The 26,033-nt window shown below is 42.0% G+C and overlaps 1 protein-coding gene across 1 annotated transcript in view; it reads right to left on the bottom strand.

Annotated features, from left to right (window-relative positions):
* The window catches only part of LOC129839299 (potassium voltage-gated channel subfamily H member 1-like), a 77,005-nt gene that overhangs the window by 40,383 nt on the left and 10,589 nt on the right, over positions 1 to 26,033 (bottom strand). The window contains exons 8-10 of the mRNA XM_055906620.1: positions 25,207 to 25,636; positions 10,111 to 10,310; positions 2,401 to 2,653 (exon numbers count right to left, since the gene is read on the bottom strand). Coding sequence (XP_055762595.1) covers positions 2,401 to 2,653; positions 10,111 to 10,310; positions 25,207 to 25,636 — 883 coding nt within the window. The remainder of the gene's footprint in view (positions 1 to 2,400; positions 2,654 to 10,110; positions 10,311 to 25,206; positions 25,637 to 26,033) is intronic.

Below are 26,033 nucleotides of genomic sequence, written 5' to 3'. Positions count from 1 at the left end.
CTGTGGCCTTCCTTCCTCCCCGAAAAAACGGGATCAGCCCCTCGAAAGTGAGGCAGCTTGCATTTCTGAATGCAAATCTCTCATAAAAGCAAATATGGTCTGCATTGCTGTGTGCTGCTGGTTATAACATGGCAATAAAGAAGAAAAACGGACCCGGAAGTGTTTAAAGTATCAAAACTTATGTCATTTTCTTAACCCATCTCCCATCTCCCCGACGTCGTTGCTGTCCTCTCATGCTCCTAGGCGACTCCCGCCAAGGAAGGCGATCCTGTCCTGCCAGGATTTCCTCCCAAGTCCAGGATACTTCCTCCTCCTGGGCACGATGCTTGGTCCTTTGTTGGTGGGATCTTCTGTCACGTTCGTCGTATGAGTAAGACCAAGGCGCAGCGTGCATAGAGTTCCACATAATTTTAATAAAGAGAAACTCACAAAACAAAACAACAAAGAACAAACGAAACGTGAATCTACTGGAGTGCACAAAGGCAACTTATTGTAGACAAGATCCCACAAACTAAATATGATCCCCAATCAGAGACAATGATAAACAGCTGCCTCTGATTGGGAACCACATCAGGCCACCATAGAAATACAAAAACACCTAGATGACCCACCCAAGTCACTATCACGCCCCAACCAACAGAGAAAAAACAGCTTACTATGGTCAGAGCGTGACAGACATTAGAATTATGCCTTAATCAATTGACTTGATGTATCAGTTAAAAACAAAAATATCTTTATTATTCTGGTGTTCAATTACTTTATGTCAAGCCATGGAAATGCATGATGAATTTGCAGTTTGTGAAGAGAATAAAGACATTCATTCTATCACGAGGAGCGTGCATGACAAGGATTACTGGAGCGCACCTGATTGGAAGGGCTAATTTTGAATATGTTTAAACAATTGTGAAAAAAATCATTTTAAAGTGAGATGAGAAAATATGGTTAATACAGCTATTATGTAATCCATTTTTGTCCGATTTAATATTGTAAGGCAAAATATTGTGATGACGCAACATTGCAATGTTGTTTTTCATTTATTTCCATTTTTGATGTAGTAATAAAAAATAAAAAGTAGTTCTCATGCTAGAAAAGGTTGGAGAACCCTGCTGTACACTTACAGTGCCTTTTAAAGGAAAGTGTGACCAAGTTCTCTTCACATCAGGTCCCTGTCTCAAAGTATCATTTCAGAAAGTGTCCTTTTGTCTTCATTTGACTTCTCATGTGGTTAAACATAACAGATGTAGGATCTTAATTTTTATTATTTGTTTTATTGTTACATATTGTATACCGGATAGCTGCAGTGAAATGTGTTGTTTTTACAGGGTCAGACATAGGTGCCCCTGGTGCAAATTATGTTTAAGTGCATTGCTCAAGAGCACATAAACAGTTTTTTTTACTTTTCGGTTACTGGCTCAACACTCTAACCACTAGGCTACCTGCCGCCCTGTTTGACCATCCTGTTGCAGGAGAACTTTCCTGCAATGCGGATATTTTTAACTTGTAGCATGAGGTTTAAAAAAGGCTCCTGAAGTTTGTAATTTCCACTTTGAAATTTCAGACTCAATTTTCAGAGTGGATTTGTATCAACCCCTACACATGTTTTCCCATCATAATCTACATAATAATTCACATTTCCTGTTTCTGCAGCATTATTTTCCTGCTGTAGCAAACTGGATCAAATTAAGATCCTACATCTGTACGTCACCTCCCGAGATTCACACAAAGCTGATTTTGTTTATTACAGTTAGGACTACTACTGTTTGCTTGGACACTGCTAATTTTCACAACATTAGTTTCCGCATAATAACGGCTTCACGAGAATCGCCCTAAGGAGTTGCATAGATATTGTCACGGCTCTTATCAAAAAACGACTTAATGCATAAAAATAGAGTTTGAGCATACTTCCTGAACAGATTGTATAGAGAATAGGAACGCTTTTATTCACTTTTCATTAAAAAGAAGCACAGATGTCATTTGCTACTTTGAGGCTGGTTTACGCTTTAAAGCAGCAGACGTGAACCCACATCAAGGGGTGGATCTCAGAAATCAGAGTCTCTAGTGTCGTCTTGAATACTAATGTGATGCAATACCTTACAGTCAGGTGTACACAAACAGGAAACAAATGTTTTTCAGCATAATCCACTTTACTCTGACCTCAATTTCACCAAATGAGCAATAATCCAGGTCCATCAGTGCTCTATGCATTTAAAGGTCACAGAGCGTAATATGGACATGAAAACACACCATTTTAGTATGCAATTGTTTTCGAGTGTCAGATTTTGACTATACATACAGATACCAAAGATGGCCTCTTGGCCATGTCTCCCTCTTGTCTTCTAGCCTCAATGGCACTTCCTGGATGAATTAAGGTTTAAAAATTAAGAATAAATAAACCCTCACCTAATATGGCCACAACCTCATCGTCCTGGATGACCTCCAAGGACCCGGACACCACAAAGCAGAGGCTGTCTACGCTTTCGCCCGCGTGGTAGATGAGGTCTCCGGGGGCACTGTGGATGGTCTGGAACTCCATGGCCAGGGCCCGTAGGCACCCGTCGCTCGCCAGTCGGAAGGCTGGGTGCTCCTTGAACACCTTTCTGTTAAGATGGACGCAAATGTCCGCCCGCATGTCCTTGGGGCAGATCTGCAACACCTGCGCAAGACGAAGGTTACTTATACATATTCACGCATTGGTTGTGGTATTTTCCTCATGGAGTTGATAAACATCAACAAATAGGGCACTGACAGCTGTCAGTGTGGCTAGTTAGCATGCTAACCTTATCTAGCTATCTTGCTAACCTTGTCTAACTAACTAATGTTATGGTGTTGCATTTTGTTTTATAGATTTTTTTTACTACATCATATTCAAAAGATTAGCCAGCTGGCTCTATGGCTGGTTCTGGAGCTGGATTTGTCATAAGCATTGATTTAGGGAAAAGTTTGCCACAGATGGAAACCACTGCCCTATCTTTGACTTCGCCATATATTGTTATCCACAAAGTTTTGGCATCGTTCATAAATTGCGGCCGCAAATCCACCTTATAAATAGATGAAATTATAAGATGACGTTCCAGGAATATGGTTAACTATTGAAAGATAGCTGATATGCGTTTTTATACATTGTAATGGACATGGCGCAATCTTTGGTAGGAAGGTTTCTCGCAGGCTTAGCCTGCGGTACAGCAAAGCCAAGTCAGCCTGGGCTCACAGGGGAGATGAACTTATAGCCTACAATGACTGCTCATGATCGTGCACGTCGCAACGACATGTACAGTTGAAGTCGCAAGTTTACATACACTTAGGTTGGAGTCATTAAAACCCGTTTTTCAACCACTCCACTAATTTCTTGTTAACAAACTATAGTTTTGGCAAGTCGGTTAAGACATCTACTTTGTGCATGACACAAGTCATTTTTCCAAGAATTGTTTACAGACAGATTATTTCACTTATAACTGTCACGCCCTGGCCTTTGTATTCTTTGTTTTATTTATTATTTTAGTTAGGTCAGGGTGTGACATGGGGAATGTTTGTGTTTTGTCGGTTTTGGGTGATTATATGGTAAAGGGGGTGTTGGGTGTATTGTATGGGTTTGTGTGTAGTACATTTGTCTATGTTGGTTTAGTTGTTTAGGAGAGTCTATGGTTGCCTGAATGAGTTCCCAATTAGAGACAGCTGATTTCTGTTGTCTCTGATTGGGAGCCATATTTAGGGTAGCCATAGGCTTTCATGTGATGTGGGTAATTGTCTATGTGATACGTTTGTAGCCTGTGTGTGCACATCGTTATTTAGCTTCACGATCGTTTTCTTGTTTTGTTAGTTTTGTAAGAGTGTTTTGTTTTCGGTTCTCCTTCTTCTTAATTAAATGAAGATGGCTTATTTTCCTCATGCTGCGTGTTGGTCCGTCTCTCCTTCACACGATCGTGACAATAACTCACTGTATCACAATTCCAGTGGGTCAGAAGTTTACATACACTAACTTGACTGTGCCTTTAAACAGCTTGGAAAATTCCAGAAAATGATGTCATGGCATTAGAAGCTTCTGATAGGCTAATTGACATAATTTGAGTCAATTGGAGGTGTACCTGTGGATGTATTTCAAGGCCTACATTCAAACTCAGTGCCTCTTTGCTTGACATCATGGGAAAATCAAAAGAAATCAGCCAAGACCTCAGAAAAAATATTGTAGACCTCCACAAGTCTGGTTCATCCTTTGGAACAATTTCCAAACGCCTGAAGTCACCACGTTCATCTGTACAAACAATAGTACTGTCACGCCCTGGCCTTAGTATTCTTTGTTTTCTTTATTATTTTAGTTAGGTCAGGGTGTGACATGGGGAATGTTTGTGTTTTGTTGGTTTTGGGTGATTCTATGGTAAAGGGGTTGTTGGGTGTAGGATATGGGTTTGTGTTGAGTACATGTGTCTAGCGTTGTCTATGTATGTTTAGTTGTCTAGGAGAGTCTATGGTTACCTGAATGAGTTCCCAATTAGAGACAGCTGATTTCGGTTGTCTCTGATTGGGAGCCTTATTTAGGGTAGCCATAGGCTTTCATTTGTTGTGAGTAGTTGTCTATGTCAGAACGTTTGTAGCCTGTGTATGTGCACGACGTTTATTAGCTTCACGATCGTTTGTTGTTTTTGTTAGTTTGTATTAAGTGTTTCGTGTTTATTCTTCGTCGTCTTTAAAATAAAAGAAGATGGCTTATTTTCCAAATGCTGCGTTTTGGTCCGTCAATCCTCCACACGATCGTGACAAGTACGCAAGTATCCCATGACACCATGGGACCACACAGGTGTCATACCGCTCAGGAAAAAGACGCGTTCTGTCTCCTAGAGATGAAAGTACTTTTGTGCGAAATGTGCAAATCAATCCCAGAACAACAGCAAAGGACCTTGTGAAGATGCTGGAGGAAACAGGTAAAAAGTATCTATATTCACAGTAAAACGAGTCCTATATCGACATAACCTGAATGGCCGCTCAGCAAGGAAGAAGCCACTGCTCCAAAACCGCCATAAAAAAGCCAGACTACGGTTTGCAACTGTACATGGGGACGAATATCATACTTTTTGGAGAAATGTCCTCTGGTTTGATGAAACAAAAATAGAACTGTTTGGCCATAATGACTATCATTATGTTTGGAGGAAAAAGGGGGATGCTTGCAAGCCGAAGAACACCATGCCAACCGTGAAGCACGGGGGTGGCAGCATCATGTTGTGGGGGTGCTTTTCTGCAAGAGGGACTGGTGCACTTCACAAAATAGATGACATCATGAGGAAAGAAAATTATGTGGATATATTGAAGCAACATCTCAAGACATCAGTCAGGAAGTTAAAGCTTGGTCGCAAATGGGTCTTCCAAATGGACAATGACCCCAAGCATACTTCCAAAATGTGGCCAAATGGCTTAAGGACAACAACGTCAAGGTATTGGAGTGGCCATCACAAAGCCCTGACCTCAATCCCATAGAAAATTTGTGGGCAGAACTGAAAAAGTGTGTGCGAGCAAGGAGGCCTACAAACTTGACTCAGTTACACCAGCTCTGTCAGGAGGAATGGGCCAAAATTCACCCAACTTATTATGGGAAGCTTGTGGAAGGCTACCCGACACGTTTGACCCAAGTTAAACAATTTAAAGGCAATGCTACCAAATACTAATTGAGTGTATGTAAACTTCTGACCCACTGGGAATGTGATGAAATAAATAAAAGCTGAAATAAATCACATTTCACATTCTTAAAATAAAGTGGTGATCCTAACTGACCTAAGACAGGGAATTTTTACTGTGATTAAATGTCAGGAATTGTGAAAAACTGAGTTTAAATGTATTTGGCTAAGGTGTATGTAAACGTCCGACTTCAGCTGTAACAATAAGTTCCTCAAATTTTCTTTTGCGGGTGCCTTTTCATTATCTGGATAGAAACGTGTGGTTTCTAGCTATCGTTACACCGATCAAAGCAGTGTAGTGTAGTAAAGCAGTAGTAAAGTAGTAAAGCAAAACTTTAGTGGTCAAAAACATTGATCTTGGGGCAACAGGGGAGTGGGTTTGCAAAATGCTATCATACAGTATCATGCAATTCATTTGCTCCATGGCTCAGGCAGCCAATTGGTCACAAGGCTGTTTGGATCATCTCAGTAGTAAAGAGTAAAATCTTTGCAGCTGTTTCTGATTAATAAACAATGCCATGCTGGTGGGTGGTAACATTAAAATAAAATCCAGCCCTGAAACATAGGCTGACAATAATGTTTATGTCATATCATAGGAAAAGACACCGCATTCACACAGATGGGCAGTTCGAATTTGTCACTTCAAGCCCAAAGATATCATACTTTGACAAAAATGATGACTTATTGACTTAAATCGTTGTGCAACATAATGGGTAAGCTCTGGCCATAGTATTTCAGCTCAAAAAAGTAGATTTCTACTGGTGTGGGCGTTCAAAAAAGGTTTGAATGAAACGACAACAAGTCGAAAATAAGCTAAACCCCCCCCCCCCCCCAAGAAGAATGATCCCTTTAACATCAACTTCAAAGTGGTGAACTTTTGCAAATGTCTCTCCCTGTTCTGGGAATAGGGGGCCAATTGCACATGATTACCTCTGCACCTCTTATTGTGTCAAATGTTAAGAGGTCATACCCAACAGGCATTTGCAGGACCATGTCAAGAATAATTCTAATTTAGGATGAGACAGAAGACAATTAGGACCGGTAATGTTGAAATATGACAGTAGATGACAGAACATCAGATTGTATTTGTAGTTAAGTATGAATCTATTCCCTTTTGACATAATACAATAATACAAATAAATTGTAGGGATGTGCATCATTCCCTTTCAATATGATTCGATGCGTATCTAGATGCATGGGCTTCGATACGATACAGGAACACAAAGTTTTAGTTTGAAACAATTTGATGCGATTCGGTTGAATTAGAGAATGAATCGATGCAATATGATTCGATGCACTAATATTTGTTGCATAAACACATTAATTTTCCATTCTAAATTAAAATCTGCTGCTGATGGAACTCTTGAGCTGGGCCTCTGAGCTGGATCTGTCTGAGTTGATGTGTACACGTGTGTGTGGAAATTATGCTATGGTGTATACCAGGGCTGCCCAACCCTCTTCCTGGAGATCTACCGTCCTGTGTGTTTACAGTCCAACCCTAATTTAACACACCTGATTCTACTAATTAGCTGCTCAACAAGACCTTAACTAGCTGAATCAGATATTCTAAATTAGGGTTGGACTGAAAACCTATGGGACAGTAGATCTCCAGGAAGAGGGTTGGGCAGCCCTGGTGTATACTATGTAGGCACCTAGCTGAGCCATAAAGGAGACTTGCCATCTACCACCCCACTATCAGATTACCACCCACTAATTAACTTGTCATTTTTGCAGATTAAGTGTTTGAGATAGTAATGTAAATGTATCAATATTTATCATTTACAAATTAGCTATGACATAGCCAATAAACATATAGCACAATTTTGGATCATACCATCTCAAAATCGAATGGTTTTGACCATTTGGAAGTGTAGTGAGTTTATTTTCTCCTGCCACTTTAGCCATGCTAAGTGCACCTCCCAAAAGTGATTCCTCGTTATGAAATGATGAACTTTAACCTGTATGTCTAAAAATGACCATATACACTGATTGTTTAAAGTAAAACTAACAACACTATTGCTGATGGGTTTTGTGCAGCAAAACTATTGCTGAACAATCTAAATCAAATCTATTGTAAACCCCGCTCAGCGGGTACAGTGGCTTGCGAAAGTATTCACCCCCTTGGCATTTTTCCTATTTTGTTGCCTTACAATCTGGAATTAAAATGTATTTTTGGGGGGTTGTATCATTTGATTTACACAACATGCCTACCACTTTGAAGATACAAAATATTTTGGGGGGTGAAACAAACAAGAAATAAGACCAAAAAAAAGAAAACTTGAGCGTGCATAACTATTCACCCACCGCAAAGTCAATACTTCTTGCAGCAATTACAGCTGCAAGTCCGTATGTCTCTATAAGCTTGGCACATCTAGCCACTGTGATTTTTGCCCATTCTTCAAGGCAAAACTGCTGCAGCTCCTTCAAGTTGGATTGGTTCCGCTGGTGTACAGCAATCTTCAAGTCATACCACAGATTCTCAATTGGATTGAGGTCTGGGATTTGACTGGGCCATTCCAAGCCATTTAAATGTTTCCCCTTAAACCACTCGGGTGTTGCTTTAGCGGTATGCTTAGGGTCATTGTTCTGCTGGAAGGTGAACTTCCGTCCCAGTCTCAAATCTCTGGAAGACTGAAACAGGTTTCCCTCAAGAATTTCTCTGTATTTAGCGCCATCCATCATTCCTTCAATTCTGACCAGTTTCCTAGTCCCTGCCAATGAAAAATATCCCCACAGCATGTTGCTGCCACCACCATGCTTCACTGTGGGGATGGTATTCTTGGGGTGATGAGAGGTGTTGGGCTTGCACCAGACATAGCATTTTCCTTGATGGCCAAAAAGCATATTTTTAGTCTTATCTGACCAGAGCTTCCTCCCACATGACTTTTGGCAAACACCAAATGTGTTTGCTTATTTTTTTCTTTAAGCAATGTATTTTTTCTGGCCACTCTTCCGTAAATCCCAGCTCTGTGGAGTCCACGGCTTAAAGTGGTCCTATGGACAGATACTCCAATCTCCACTGTGGAGCTTTGCAGCTCCTTCAGGGTTATCTTTGGTCTCTTTGTTGCCTCTCTGATTAATGCCCTCCTTGCCTGGTCCGTGAGTTTTGGTGGGCGGCTCTCTCTTGGCAGGTTTGTTGTGGTGCCATAGTCTTTCAATTTTTTTATAATAGATTTAATGGTGCTCCGTGGGATGTTCAAAGTTTCGGATATTTTTTTATAACCCAACCCTGATCTGTACTTCTCCACAACTTTGTCCCTGACCTGTTTGGAGAGGTCCTTGGTCTTCATGGTGCTGCTTGCTTGGTGGTGCCCCTTGCTTAGTGGTGTTGCAGACTCTGGGGCCTTTCAGAACTGATGTACATATACTGAGATCATGTGACAGATCATGTGACACTTAGACTGCACATAGGTGGACTTTAATTAACTAATTCTGTGAATTCTGAAGGAAATTGGTTGTGCCAGATCTTATTTAGGGGCTTTATAGCAAAGGGGGTGAATACATATGCACGTACCACTTTTCCGTTTTAAATCTTTTAGAATTTTTTTAACATTTTTTTTCTCCATTCCACTTCACCAATTTGGACTATTTACATGAAATCCAAATAAAAATGTATTGAAATTACAGGTTGTAATGCAACAAAATAGGAAAAACGCCAAGTGGGATGAATACTTTTGCAAGGCACTGTATACCTAGATGAGAGTTGTGTTTCTGGTAGCTTACCTTTATTCTGGTTAAAACAACATTTCCAACAATGCATTGATCACAATAACCTAGCAAATTACATAGGTTGTCACTCAACTAATAAACCCTAATTTCAGGCAAGCCATTTTAGCATTCGAACACAGATGTGCAAGATCAGTAACAGGCCTTCTACCTCGCTTTGGTCACAGTGTGCAGTTTGCAGTGTGCAGTTTGACAACGCTACTGATATTCCCTGGGGTTGTTCGGCATGCAAAATGACGTGTAGATCAATGACTGTCAACAGTTACATGCTTTTATTTTGACACTGAAGGAGAGGACACATCAGTTGTCACAAAATATGAGGTCGTTTTGGAAGGTAAAAAGTGATATGAGATTTTTTTCCCCCATGAATCATCGATTCGTAACGTTTGAATTGATTTTCTGACCAATGCATGTTACATTTGGATCGGTATGGGGTCCGAGGACTGATGCAGTCATATCTTAAACATTTGAATCGGGGGCCAATGAGTATCGGTAAATCGTTTCATCCCTAATAAATTGTATCAATATAATAATAATTAGAATAAATGTGTAATAATGGTATAACAACGATAACATAATACCACCAACACATACCAGTAATATCCATGGTGATGCAAAACTTTTGCTTCCTGTCACAGACCAACTTAGCCATAAAATAAAGATGCATACTGTGAGGTGGTACACAAAATGGTATGGAATGTTTGTACAACGTTTGCGTTACCTTGTCTGTATCGATGCCTCTAGACATGGACCATGTGGAGACAATGTAGTCCATGACGCGTTCGCTGAGGCCTTTGGGCACCTGGTAGAGCTTGAGGAAGTCGCGGACGCTGTTGAGCATCTCGTGGTAGCGGTTGGTGTTGGCGTACATCTGCTGGAAGATGGTAGTGACATTACCGAAGATGGTGGCGTACAGGAGTGCTGGAAAAGACCAAGAAAGAGTGTGGTCAATGTACTGCCAAATATGGCGCACTGTAGATGTGTCAACTAAAGGATTCTAGCAAATGCTCCAAGGGACCCTTAAAATGATGAGAATAATGGTTTTGAGTTTATTCGCATTTTTCCACTGACAAGACTGTTCTGTGTATTATTAGTGAAATTATTATAGTGAAAGAACAGAACACTAGAGACCCAAATGAACCATTCTTGATGTTTTCTCTTGGCAGACCACAGTCTGTAAATCTATCACAATAATATCTACATAATCACAGTCATAACTTGGAAACATCATTATACGCCCTTGCAAATGCAGCGATGTGTGTAACAAAACAACAGTGGCATGTTACATTTATCATATCTTCTTCTCCATGGACATTATCCCTCCGTTGGTCATAATGGGCTTTTGGAGATGGTCTGTAAACACAAATGTTGTCACGCTCTCTCTCAATTCCCACTGACTGCTAACCAATCAGCCATCGCTCATTCTGTGTCTCAATCCCGCAGCTGGCCAATATATATTGGCTCTCACAATTCATACCCAAGTCAGCACTTTGCCTGACAATGTGTCACCCTATTCCCCTTCCAGTGTCCCACTCCTTCACAGCAGGGTCAGAGAAATCGATAGAGGTCCTGTCAACTGTCAGCGACACTGGTGGCATCCATTTTCAAGGGAAGTGAAACATGGCGCTCGTTTTCATTCGTTCAGGTGGCACACCATAATCACTGGCTTTATTATAACCAAGGGGTCATCATAATCGTTATAGGGGATATTGTGCAACCTTGCAAAGGACGTTATTGAAGGTGGATGACATGACTATATTACTGAAGCTGCAGTCTTGTTGTTGACGCAATCGATCCTCGCAGAGGCGGCGAGCGAGCACAACAGGTAAACAGTCAGGGGGACGAGAGAGGGCCTGTCAGATACACAATGGGGCGACGCTCAGAGGCAGTAGGCTGGGCTAAAAACGTCTGTGTCATTTTTCCAGCACAGCAGTGATGAGTGACGGGCCAAATAGACCTGTCTCATCAAGCCACACAACTGAATTATGGGTAGCCGCCTGGGATAAAAATGCAACAGTATACTGTTGACTCCTGTTAAATGCAACAGCTTGGGACTGTCTTGACAACCTACACTAAGCTGGATCATTCAGTGATCAGAAGCAATGTCAAGGATCTCTCTGTACATTGCTCCGTTCATCTTTCCCTCGATCCTGACTATTGTCCCTGCCGCTGAAAAACATCCCCACAGCATGATGCTGCCACCACCATGCTTCACCATAGTGATTGTATTGGTCAGGTGATGAGGAGTGCCTGGTTTCATCCATACGTGACGTTTGGCATTCCGGCCAAATTGTTCCATCTTGGTTTCATCAGACCAAAGAATCTTGTTTCTCATGGTCCTTTAGGTGCCTTTTGGCAAACTCCAAGCGGGCTGACATGTGCTTTTTACTGAGGAGTTGCATCCGAATGCTGCAAAGATGGTTGTCCTTCTGGAAGGTTCTCCCATCTCTACATTGGAACTCTGGAGCTCTGTCCGAGTGACCAGCGGGTTCTCGGTCACCTCCCTGACCAAGGCCCTTCTCCCCCGATTGCTCAGTTTGGCCGCGCAGCCAGCTCTAGTAAGAGTGGTTGTTGTGGTTCCAAACTTCTTCCATTTGAGAATGATGGAGAATCTGTGTTTTTGGAGATCTTCAATGCTGCAGAATTTTTTTCGTACGCTTCTCCAGATCTGTGCCTCGACACAATCATGTCTTGCAGCTCTACGGACAATTCCTTCGACCTCATGGCTTTATTTTTGCTCTGACATGCACTGTCAACTGTGGGATCTTAAAACTTCTTCAGGCTGCAGGGTGAATATTGAAAAAACTGGAAAATATGCGCACATTTTCAAACGGCCTCTTAAGAAATTTTTGATATTCCAATATGCATATATTTACTATTATTGGATAGAAAACAGTCTATAGTTTCTAAAAACGTTTGAATTATTGCTCTAAGTTGAACAGAACTATTTTTACAGCCCATTTCCTATCCAGAATTGAGATTTCCAAAATGCGATGTCTCTCTTTAAGACCTTGTCTATAAAAGGTCATTACACTTAGGACCGTAGAAAAACGTCATACGCCTTCATCTGGGTGTAATGCGGAAGAGAGAGTTGAAAGGAGTCGAATATCTCTTCCAGAGACTGAATAGTACACCTTCTTGTGAGACCTGCGCAGTTAAAAAAAAATTCCGGGCGGGAGGCAGAATTCTGACTCGGCTCCTGGAAGACGCTCGATAAAGGTGAATATGATCTCTGACTACGATATTATTTGATACATGTCACAAAATCATCCTAAAGTATGTTTTTTCAATATACTTTAATTATATTATTGCAATTTATTCTGGACTTTAGACGTGATGCTTTGGAAGAATTTTTTGAAGAAGGAGAGGTTAGCGCCGCACGGCCATTGGGCTTGCTAACCAAAGAGGGAAATATTTCGTTCTGGAACCCAACTAAAGACTGTACTGGACATTGGACCCCGTTACAACATTCTGATGGAATATCAACAAAGATAAGGACCCAATTTGGGATGCTTTTTCATATATCTGTCGAACTGTGCTATGCTAACTGTGCTAACTGTGCTACGCTAGCGCTTGACTAGAATCAATGCTGCCGTATGCTAGCTTATGTTGTTAGCTAATATAACGATATATTGTGTTTTCGCTGTAAAACACTTCAAAAATCGGAAATATTGGCTCTATTCACACGATATCTGTCTTTCATTAGCTATCCACCATATGTTTTTCTGAAATGTTTTATGAGGTGTAATTAGTAGTTGACGTTGGTGTCTGTATTTTCTCTGGCTACTCCCGTCTGATTTCAGACTGTAGCTATGCTGTAGCAATGATGGTAGCATCAATGTAAAACTGATTTATAGCTAAAATATGCACATTTTATGAACAAAACATAGATTTATTGTGTAACATGTTATAGGACTGTCATCTGAGGTAGTTTTTTCTGTGTTCTTTAGGTTGGTTTTAGGTTATTTCGGTTGGCTTGTGCATGCTACTTGAATCATAATTCATACATCATAATCATAATCATACGTGTCTGTCCACTTTTGTATTTGGTGGTGAGCTAACATAAATATATGTGGTGTTTTCTCTGTAAAACATTTAAAAAATCGGACATGTTGGCTGGATTGACAAGATGTTTATCTTTCAAATGCTGTATTGGACTTGTTAATGTGTGAAAGTTAAATATTTTTTAAAAATAGATTTTGAATTTCGCGCCCTGCAGCTGTTGTCATTTTCGTTCCGACGTCGGGCTTGCAGCCCAAACAGGTTTTAGTATAGACAAGTGTGCACCTTTCCAAATCATTTCCAACACATTGAATTTACCACAGGACCAATCAAGTTGTAGAAATATCTCAAGGATGATCAGTGGAAACAGGATGCACGTGAGCTCAATTTCGAATCTCATAGCAAAGGGTCTGAATACTTAAATAAGGTATGTTTTAGATTTTTTATAAATTTGCACAAAAAAAATAAAACCTGTTTTCACTTTATGGTATTGTATTGTGTGTAGATTGATGCGAAAAAATATAATTTAATACATTTTAGAATAAGGCTGTAACGTAACAAAATGTGGAAAAAGGGAAGGGGACTGAATACTTTCCCGAATGCACTGTATGTATGTATGTGCATATATGTGTGTGTGTGTGTGTGTGTCTGTAAATATGTATGTGTGTGTATATATATGTATGTGTGTGTATATATATACAGTTGAAGTCGGAAGTTTACATATACCTTCGCCAAATACATTTAAACTCAGTTTTTCACAATTCCTGACATTTAATCCTAGTAAAAATTCCCTGTCTTAGGTCAGTTAAGATCACCACTTTATTTTAAGAATGTGAAATGTCAGAATAATAGTAGAGAATTATTTATTTCCGCTTTTATTTATTTCATTACATTCCCAGTGGGTCAGAAGTTTACATACACGCAATTAGTATTTGGTAGCATTGCCTTTAAATTGTTTAACTTGGGTCAAATGTGTCGGGTAGCCTTCCACAAGCTTCCCACAATAAGTTGGGTGAATTTTGGCCCATTCCTCCTGACAGAGCTGGTGTAACTGAGTCAGGTTGGTAGGCCTCCTTGCTTGTGTAACGGATGTGAAATGGCTAGCTAGTTAGCGGGTTCGCGCTAGTAGCATTTCAATCAGTTACGTCACTTGCTCTGAGACTTAAGTAGTGTTGCCCCTTGCTTTGCAAGGGCCGTGGCCTTTGTGGAGCGATGGGTAACGTTGCTTCGTGGGCGACCGTCGTTGATGTGTGCAGAGGGTCCCTGGTTCGCGCCCGTGTCGGGGCGAGGGGACGGTTTAAAGTTATACTGTTACATTGGTGCCGTGACCCGGATCACTGGTTGCTGCGGAAAAAGGAGGAGGTTGAAAGGGGGGTGAGTGTAACGGATGTGAAATGGCTAGCTAGTTAGCGGGTTCGCGCTAGTAGCATTTCAATCAGTTACGTCACTTGCTCTGAGACTTAAGTAGTGTTGCCTCTTGCTTTGCAAGGGCCGTGGCCTTTGTGGAGCGATGGGTAACGTTGCTTCGTGGGCGACCGTCGTTGATGTGTGCAGAGGGTCCCTGGTTCGCGCCCGTGTCGGGGCGAGGGGACGGTTTAAAGTTATACTGTTACACTTGCACACGCTTTTTCAGTTCTGCCCACAAATCTATAGGATTGAGGTCAGGGCTTTGTGATGGCCACCCCAATACCTTGATTTTGTTGTCCTTTAGCCATTTTGCCACAACTTTGGAAGTATGCTTGGGGTCATTGTCCATTTGGAAGACCCATTTGTGACCAAGCTTTAACTTCCTGACTGATGTCTTGAGATGTTGCTTCAATCTATCCACACAATTTTATTTCCTCATGATGGCATCCAATTTGTGAAGTACACCAGTCCCTCCTGCAGCAAAGCACCCCCACAACATGATGCAGCCACCCCCTGTGCTACACGGTTGGGATGGTGTTCTTCGGCTTGCAAGCCTCCCCCTTTTTCCTCCAAACATAACGATGGTCATTAAACAGACATTTCTCCAAAAAGTACGATCTTTATCCCCATGTGCCGTTGCAAAACGTAGTCTGGCTTTGTTATGGCGGTTTTGGAGCAGTGGCTTCTTCCTTGCTGAGCGGCCTTTCAGGTTATGTTGATATAGGACACATTTTACTGTGGATATAGATACTTTTGTACCTGTTTCCTCCAGCATCTTCACAAGGTCCGTTGCTGTTGTTTCGGGATTGATTTGCACATTTCTCACCAAAGTACGTTCATCTCTAGGAGACAGAACGCGTCTCCTTCCTGAGCGGTATGAAGGCTGCATGGACCCATGGTGTTTATACTTGCGTACTATTGTTTGTACAGATGAATGTGGTACCTTCAGGCGTTTGGAAATTGCTCTCAAGAATGAACCAGACTTGTGGAGGTCTTGGCTGATTTCTTTTGATTCCCATTCCCATTCTTAAAATAAAGTGGTGATCCTAACTGACCTAAAACAGGGAATTACTACTAGGATTAAATGTCAGGAATTGTGAAAATCTGAGTTTAAATGTATTTAGCTAAGGTGTATGTAAACCTCCGACTTCAACTGTGTGTGTATATATATGTGTATATACACACAGTGCCAGTCAAAAATTTGGACACACCTACTAATTCCAGGGTTATTCTTTATTTTTTACTATTTTCTACATTGAAGAATAATAGTGAAGACATCACAACTATGAAATAACACATATGTTATCATGTAGTAAACAAAAAAGGTTTAAACAAATTCAAATATATTTGAAATTTGAGATTCTTCAAAGTAGCCACCCTTTGCCTTGATGACAGCTTTGCACACTCTTGGCATTCTCTCAACCAGCTTCATGAGGTAGTCACCTGGAATGCATTTCAATTAACAGGTGTGCCTTGTTAAAAGTTAATTTGTGGAATTTCTTTCCTTCTTAATGCGTTTGAGCCAATCAGTTGTGCTGTGACATGGTAGGTGTACTATACAGAAGATAGCCCTATTTGGTAAAAGACCAAGTCCATATTTTGGCAAGAACAGCTCAAATAAGCAAAGAGAAATGACAGTCCATCATTACTTTAAGACATGAAGGTCAGTCAATCTGAAACATTTCAAGAACTTTGAAAGTTTCTTCAAGTGCAGTCGCAAAAACCATCAAGAGCTATGATGAAACTGGCTCTCATGAAGACCACCACAGGAAAGGAAGACCCAGAGTTACCTCTGCTGAAGAGGATAAGTTCATTAGAGTTAACTGCACCTCAGATTGCATCTCAAATAAATGCTTCACAGAGTTCAAGTAACAGACACATCTCAACATCAACTGTTCAGAGGAGACTGCGTTAATCAGGCCTTCATGGTCAAATTGCTGCAAAGAAACCACTACTAAAGGAAACCAATAATAAGAAGAGACTGGCTTGGGCCAAGAAACACGAGCAATGGACATTAGACCGGTGGAAATCTGTCCTGTGGTCTGATGAGTCCAAATTTGAGATTTTGGATTCTAACCGCGTGTCTTTGTGAGATGCAGAGTAGGTGAACGGATGATCTCCGCATGTGTATTTCCCACCATGAAGCATGGAGGAGGAGGTGTGATGGTGTGGGGGTGTTTTGCTGGGGACACTGTCAGTGATTTATTTAGAATTCAAGGCACACAGCATTCTGCAGCAATATGCCATCCCATCTGGCTTGCGCTTAGTGGGACTATTTTTTTGTTTTTCAACAGGACAATTACCCTAAACACACATCCAGGCTCTGTAAGGGCTATGTGTCAAAGAAAGAGAGCGATGTTTTTAATAATCTGCCCAGGGACTGCGATTGAAAATTAGCCGGTTGGCTAAAACCGGCACTTTTACTGAAACGTTGACTAATGTGCAGTGTCCCTGTAAAAATAAAAATAAACTCAAACTCATGATGCTGCATCAGATGACCTGGCCTCCACAATCACCCAACCTCAACCCAATTGAGATGGTTTGGGATGAGTTGGACCACAGAGTGAAGGAAAATCAGCCAACAAGTGCTCAGTATATGTGGTAACGCCTTCAAAACTTTTGGAAAAGCATTCCAGGTGACTACCTCAAGAAGCTGGTTGAGAGAATGCCAAGCATGTGCAAAGCTGTCATCATGGCAAAGGGTGGCTACTTTGAAGAATATAAAATAATAGAATATATATACTTTTTTGGTTACTACATGATTCCATTTGTGTTATTTCATGGTTTTGATGTCTTTACTATTACTCTACAATGTAGAAAATAGTACATATAAAGAAAACCCATTGAAAGAGTAGGTGTGCCCAAACTTGTGACTGGTACTGTATACTGGAAAATTAAAGCAGGCATTGGTCTCACTGAGGATCTGAGATTCTGTGGTCAATTCAAGTTCTTATTTTACGGTAGTGGAACCCTCTACATGTGACATTCTTCACATTAACGAGTGGAAATGTAACCAGGCGTTGGGGCTAGGAGAAACTGGGGTAGTGAAACTATGCTGTGTGTGGTCTGCCGAACCAGGTGATTTCATAGGGAACTGGATCATCTATTTTTACCATTGGATTCTTGAGCCGACTCAAGAAGTAGTCTCAGGTACTCAGTGCATCAATAAAAAGATCAGTCCAAGTAATAAGGCACAGCAGATTTAGAGTCATTTTAGATTGTTAAGATATTCACAAATTACTACACTAATGAGCTAAAATGGTCCACCTGTACATTGATTGCCATGGCAACAACTTCCCACATCTAGTACCATGCAGTGGTCCTAACACTCAGTGTGTTTGATTGTCCGTGCAACACAATAAGTGTGACTCCTAAATCTAAATTAAACCCAGAGCTAGCTGACAAGCCACTTAGCTCATGTCTGGGGCTTATTCCAGGCTGGCTCGCACACAGTCATTCCTCAGAGTGTAATCACCTTGCCCTGAAGGCACAAACTCCCACTAGCTAACTGTCAGAGTGAGGAGTGTGTGTGCGCGTGTATGCTAGGGTTAGAATTGCATGTTGCCCAGAGCTTTTGTTCTAGATCATTGACACCGAATGTGTCTGCTGCTTGTGTGAGACAATACGAGTCCAAAACACCCCCTGTGATCGTATATTCCCCAGGATCCTGTGTTAGGCTTGAACCATTGCCATCACACTGCACACTGCCCTATCCCATCTGGACAAGAGGAATACCTATGTAAGAATGCTGTTCATTGACTATAGCTCAGCCTTCAACACCATAGTACCCTTCAAACTCGTCATTAAGCTCGGGGCCCTGAGTCTGAACCCTGCCCTGTACAACTGGGTCCGGGAATTCCTGATGGTACGCCCCTAAGTTAGGAAACAATACCTCCACTTTGATGATCCTCAACACAGGGGCCTCACAAGGGTGTGTGCTCAGGCCCCTCCTGTACTCCCTGTTCACCCATGACTGTGTTGCCAAGCACGCCTCCAACTCAATCATCAAGTTTGCAGATGACACAACGTTAACAGGCCTGATTACCAATAATGACAAGACAGCCTACAGGGAGGTGAGGGCCCTGGCAGAGTGGTGCCAGCAAAATAACCTCTCCCTTAACGTCAACAAAATGAAGGTGCTAATTGTGGACTTCAGGAAACAGCAGAGGGAGCACGCCCATATCCACATCGACGGGGCCGCAGTGGAGAAGGTGAAAAGCTTCAAGTTCTTCGGTGTACACGCCACTGACAATCTGAAATGGTCCACCCACACATGCAGTGTGGGTGAAGAAGGCGCAACAGCCCCTCTTCAACCTCAGGAGGGTGAAGAAATTTGGCTTGGCCCCTAAGACCCTCACAAACTTTTACAGATGCACAATTGAGAGCATCCTGTCGGGCTGTATCACCGCCGGGTATGGCAACTGCACCGCGAGCAACCGCAGGGCTCTCCAGAGTGTGGTGTGGTCTACCCAACGCATCACCGGGGGCACACTGCCTGCCCTCCAGGATACCTACAGCACCAGATGTCACAGGAAGGCCAAAAAGATCCTCAAGGACATCAACCACTCGAACCAGGGCCTGTTCACCCCGCTATCATCCAGAAGGCGAGGTCAGTACAGAGAGACTGAAAAACAGCTTCTATCTCAAGGCCATCACTGTTAAATAGACATCACTAGCCGGGCACCACCCGGTTACTCAACCTTGCACCTTAGAGGCTGCTGCCCTATATACATAGACATGGAATCACGGATCACTTTAATAATGGAACACTAGTCACTTAAATAATGTTTACTTACTGCTTTGATCAGTTCATATGTACGTATATACTGTTTTCCATTCTACTGTATCAATGCCACTCCGACATTGGTCGTCCTAATATTTATATATTTGTTAAATCCATTATTTTACTTTTAGATTTGTGTGCATTGTTGTGAATTGTTAGATACTACTGCACTATTGGAGCTAGGAACACAAGCATTTCGCTACACCCGCAATAACATCTGCTAAATATGTGTATGTGACCAATACAATTTGATTTGATTTGAACCAGCTACCTTGTGATTTACACCAAAAGGTCAAAATCTTTAGTGCCTATAGTGGCAGTTGCATGAATCAGAATCTCCATTGAAACTTATTTTTAGGGGTAGTGGTCCCCTGAGTGGTCCCCTATCATCCTGTACTGGCCCTGGGTGCCAAGCGCCAAAACAAATGTTCTACTTTCTCAATCGCTGACAACTCAGAATCAGTATAAACTGGCACTAGGATTTTATCAGTGGGCTCATAACATGTATTTCAATGCACTACATTGGCATCATTATTCTGATGCATAATACCCGTGTTCTTTAGCCAAGTCTACCTGATTTAGCTCATATTTCGTTTCAGATTGGGTCCTGTACCTCCCCGCTCCTTGGGCGCATCAGTCCCACTGAGCGAGCACTGAGCCAAAGAAGGGAAAATGTGCACTATGACAAAATAGGCAGTTTACTATTCGCATTCAAAGCAATTGGTTAACATTTTGAAAAGACAAATACATGGCAGCATCTACATATACAATAGGGTACCGTTTGAAAGCATGACACTTCAAATGTACAGTACCAGTCAAAAGTTTGGACAGCTTTGCACACGCTTGGTATTCTCTAAACCAGCTTCACCTGGAATGCTTTTCCAACAGTCTTGAAGGAGTTCCCACATATTGGCACTTGTTGGCTGCTTTTCCTTTACTCTGCGGTCCGACTCATCCCAAACCATCTCAATTTGGTTGAGGTTGGGTGATTGTGGAGGCCAGGTCATCGGATGCAGCACTCCATCACTCTTCTTCTTTGTCAAATAGCCCTTAAACAGCCTGGAGGTGCGTTGGGTCATTGTCCTGTTGAAAAACAAATGATAGTCCCACTAAGCGCAAACCAGGTGGGATGGTGTATCGCTGCAGAATGCTGTGGTAGCCATGCTGGTTAAGTGTGCCTTGAATTCTAAATAAATCACCGACAGTGTCACCAGCAAAGCACCCCTACACAATACACCACCTCCTCCATGCATCACGGTGGGAACCACACATCAAAAATCTGGACTCATCAGACCAAAGGACAGATTTCCACCGGTCTAATGTCCATTGCTCGTGTTTCTTGGCTCAAGCAAGTCTCTTCTTATTATTGGTGTCCTTTAGTAGTGATTTCTTTGCAGCAATTAGACCATGAAGGCCTGATTAACGCAGTCTCCTCTGAACAGTTGATATTGAGATGTGTCTGTTAATTGAACTCTGTGAAGCATTTATTTGGGCTGCAATTTCTGAGGCTGGTAATTCTAATGAACTTGTCCTCTGCAGCACAGGTAATTCTGGTTCTTCCTTTCCTGTGGCGGTCCTCATGAGAGCCAGTTTCATCTTAGCGCTTGATGGTTTTTGCGATTGCACAAATCCTCCCAGATTGACTGACCTTCATTTCTTTAAGTAATGATGGACTGTCGTTTCTCTTTGCTTATTTGAGCTGCTCTTGCCATAATATGGACTTTGTCTTTTACCAAATAGGGCTATCTTCTGTATATCACCCCTACCTTGTCACAACACAACTGATTGGCTCAAACGCATTTAGAAGGAAAGAAATTCCACGAATGAACTTTTAACATGGCACACCTGTTCATTGAAATGCATTCCAGGTGACTACCTCATGAAGCTGGTTGAGAGAATGCCAAGAGTGTGCAAAGTTTTCATCAAGGCAAAGGATGGCTACTTTGAAGAATTTCAAATATAAAATATATTTGGATTTGTTTAACACTTTTTTGGTTACTGCGTAATTCCATATGTGTTATTTCATAGTTTTGATGTCTTCACTATTATTCTAAAATGTAGAAAATGGTCAAAATAAAGAAATACCCTGGAATAAGTAGGTGTGTCCAAACTTTTGACTGGTACTGTATATGAAGTGAATTTTCTCATTTTAGTCAATTCCTCTTTTGAGGACATTTCCATAATGTATTCTATTTGAGGATGACAACTGCTACGTTGAATTTGTGTTCAAACAAGTCATCATTACTGGCCCCCAAAAAAAGAGAACATGACTTTATCAACTCGAAAAGGAGAATGTTTAGTATTAGCTAACTCTCAGCTTACGTCAAATGGCAGAGCTATTTCCTTTTTAAAGACCTGGGCAGAAATCCTAAAACCAGACTTATTAAAGCAGTTCAAATACACAAAAACACTACCACTGCTACTATATTTCAAGAAGAAGCTTTTGCGTCAAAGTATAGTCCAGTACATCCACCTGTAGATAAGAACACTCCTCTCCATCAGTGTACTTTGAAATGGAAATCATGGCAGATGACCCTCTGGCAGTTACACTGAGTATACTGAACATTTGGAACACCTTCCTAATATTGAGTTGTGTGCCCCCCCCCCCCCCCCCCCCCCTTTTGCCCTCAGAACAGCCTCAATGTGTTGGGGCATGGACCCGTTCCACAGGAATGCTGGCCCATTTTGACGCCAATGCCTCCAACAGTTGTGTCAAGATGGCTGGATGTCCTTTGGGTGGTGGACCATTCTTGATACACACGGGAAACTGTTGAGCATGAAAAACCCAGCAGCGTTGCAGTTCTTGACACAAACCGGTGCGCCTGGCACCTACTACCATACCCCGTTCAAATTCCACCCCAAAATTACATTTTGGTATTTGTTTCATTAGTCCATTGTTGATATAGTCCCAAAATGTTTTGCTTGTCAGCAATCAGGTTTTCAAAATGTGTAACTTTCAAAGTATTTTCATTTTCCTTTAAATACTTTGTCTTGCCCATTCACCCGCTGAATGGCACACATACACAATCCATGTCTCAATTGTCTCTTGGCTTTAAAATCCTCCTTTAACCTGTCTCCTCTCCTTCATCTCCACTGATTGAAGTGGATTTAACATCAATAAGGGATCATAGCTTTTACCTGGATCGCCTGGTCAGTCTGTCATGGAAAGAGCAGGTGCTCTTAATGTTTACTCCGTGTAAATAATCAGTTAACAAGCCTTGTGGGAGAGAGAGAAGCGGGAGAGGAGGGTTGGCATGCGTATGAGGACACAGAAGGGTATGACACGGCTGGCTGCACTGAGACAAGACCACCGTGACAGCCAGGAACAACCGTCGTGTCATAAGCTCTGGACGCCAAAATGCAACGGCGTGAGCGGATCTCTGTGTTTTACACTATTTTTGGGGTTTACCCTGGGGGTCGGGTGTTAGGCTACACCAATGCCATGATCACTGTATATATGTGACAACCTTTGTATGCTTGCAATGCGCAATGATGGAAAAGTACTGGGTAAATGGAGATGTACTGCTTTAGTTCTCAGGCTGAGAACTGCCTGCACCTGCTGATAGTCACACAGGCTCAAGGCCGAGATAGCAGAGGGAGAAACCACAGTCTAGACGTGTTTTTCTCATCTTAGATACTTTGTATCTAATCCAATGCAACAATACTAAGATATGATTGATGTTAGGTTGTATAAAGAGTGTGGTCTCCTGTTTCGCCACACAGATCTTTACTATAGACTACTGAGGTGAATCTCTGTCTGCATTTGCATTTTATTACTAAAGAGTTTCAATACCAAGGTTCCTGTGTCTGTGTCATCTATCTGGAAGACTGATTGTTAAAGGAAACTTACATCACCCCATGCAAAGGACCACCCAACACAATTATGACTGCTCAAACACACATACAGAGAATACACTACACACTCACTCAGAAACAGACCAAGACACAAACGAAATCCAACCCATAACACACACGCACAAACACACTGGCAGGCGACTCAACTGGCAACATATTGCATGACTAAGCTTCTGTCCAGCTTCCAGGCTGTGGGGGGCAGACTGTCTTCCCACCACTGAGGAATAGCAGCATGACCCCCCCATGCTCCCCTGTTACTCTCGCTTCCACTATCACCTGCCACCCTGCATCACTGTCAACCCTGGGCAGTGCCAGTCTCTCCCCGAGGTGCTGAGCAAACCTCTGTATACTCCCCCTCATCTGCTGCTGCAACACCAACACAACAATGCTGTGTGATGTGAAATAAATCCCTAAACTGCTTCACTTAGTTATTCAGGTTGTACCATGCATGTTATAATTTAAATACATAACATTGTGTTGTTGTTTTTTACTCAAATTGATTTCCTGAGCTGGATAACTCCCCCCCCCCCCCCAAGTTTCAACAACCCTTACAGTGTACAGTATGTATTAAAATATCGAAGCTAATAAAATGAGGGTCTGTTGGTTGGAGTGTGATGCTTCGAACACCCGGCTTGTGGTTTTGATTCACACTCAGAAATTGATACCAAGACACAAGTCAGTATGGATCATAATGTATACTAAATGGTCAGCAATGCATTCTGGGGTGGAATAGTAGTTGAAAGGTGCCGATCACGCTTGCCTCATTATTTCGCAACTGTGTTACGTCACAGGGATGTTGAAGTTTACTGGTCTATACATAGTCATGTGAAACAAACGTTTTATACTGGCAAACTTCAAGCATGACACTAGAACGCAAACTGATGATGCCTGCCACAGTTTCCCCAGTCCTATTACATGTTATGTCTATTTCCAGGTAGATAATGAAGGTCTCAACTTGACCTAAAGAGATAAAACAGAACTCTTTTCTCATTTCTGCAATCCATCATATTCCTCAATCTTGAGGCCTGCGTTGCAATTGAGAATGCAATTTAAAATCACGACAGAGTTCTGTGAAAAGCCAATGCAATGTCCCACAAAAGGACCCGGGACAAAACTGTGTCAATCGCATCTCCAGTAGAAGGAGTAATCCTGTAACCACGGGCACACGATGAATCACTCAGTTGCCAGCTCAAAATGGATGAAAGCATTTGAAAATCCCCTTTAGATATGTACAATCTTCACAGCACAAAATTAAACAAATCGGCTTATTCATAATAAACCTTAAGCACCATGTGAAATTAGGCACCTGTGTCTTTTCGGGAACTGATTAGAACCGTCACATTGTTCATAAATGCTTCAGTCAAGCAATTATCTGTAATAACTGAATGGTAAATGTGGCTGTGATTGAGTTGTATAGTAAGGACATTAAACAGCATGCTATCTTCTACTGAATTCATCAAGTATTCAGAGACATACTGGCCTGTTAACAATACTTCTCCCTGAAGAAGCAAGGGACACATCTGGCATGGTATTTCTTAATGAAACGTCAATTGTGTTGTATTTTTCATAAAGATAATACGGCAGTCAGAGGAGGCTGGTGGGCGGAGATATAATCGTAATGGCTGGAATCGGTGACAAGGTATCAAACATGGTTTTGATGAGGTTCAATTTATTCCATTCCAGCCATTACAATCAGCCCGTCCTCCTATGTCTCCACCTACCAACCTCCTTTGATGACAGTAAAATTTCATGGGTAGGGTTCTTACTCACATCCGATCATCATCATTGCCACAGCGAAGAGTTTTTCTCCATCTGTGGTGGGGGCGATGTTGCCGAAGCCGATGCTGGTCAGGCTGGTCATGGTGAAGTAGAGGGAAGTGATGTAGACCGAGTCCTTGCTAGGCCCGCCTTCCCACCTCCCGGAGCCACTGGCGTTGAAGCGGTACGGTGTCCCCACCGATTCGCTCAATATGTAGAGCCAGCTGTCCATCCTCACACTGTTGGTGTTCTCGTCAATGACCTCGTAGTCGCCGATGCTGTACCAGATGCAGGCCAACCAGTGGGCAGCCAGGCCAAAGACGCACACCAGCAGAACCAGGACAGCGGCCCCGTACTCAATGTAGTGGTCCAGTTTACGGGCCACCCGGCCCAAGCGGAGCAGACGGACCACTTTGAGGGAGCTGAAGAGACTGCTGATGCCCTGATGGGTAGAAAAGAAGAGGGCATGGTTAGGCTAAGAGAGAGAATGAAAAGTAGAGCTTTACTAACATTCCAATTATCCATTGTTCGTGGTTCTAACTATTTTACTAACTGTTCATTCATTGATTAAAGATAAACTGGAAGGGTCCCAACAGTGAACCCTGTGGAACTCCACTCCCTACATCACTGTACAGTATATCCTGCAAATGGATTTGGTACCATGGTGTGTTGATGATAATGAATACAATGCCATTAGCTATAAAATAAAATAATAGCTGGAGGGTATGTTTTATAGCATGCTACTTCTAGAAAACATACATTTGCTACAAAAGCTTGATTAGTGAAGAATTCCACACTGCCATGTGACAGAATAACGGTTATTTGGGTCCTGGACCAAC

This window comes from Salvelinus fontinalis, chromosome 3 (genome assembly GCF_029448725.1).
Source record: "Salvelinus fontinalis isolate EN_2023a chromosome 3, ASM2944872v1, whole genome shotgun sequence".
Lineage (NCBI taxonomy): Eukaryota > Metazoa > Chordata > Actinopteri > Salmoniformes > Salmonidae > Salvelinus > Salvelinus fontinalis.
The sequence above is the reverse complement of the archived record's forward strand: the minus strand, read 5'-3'. Positions and strand labels throughout refer to the sequence as shown.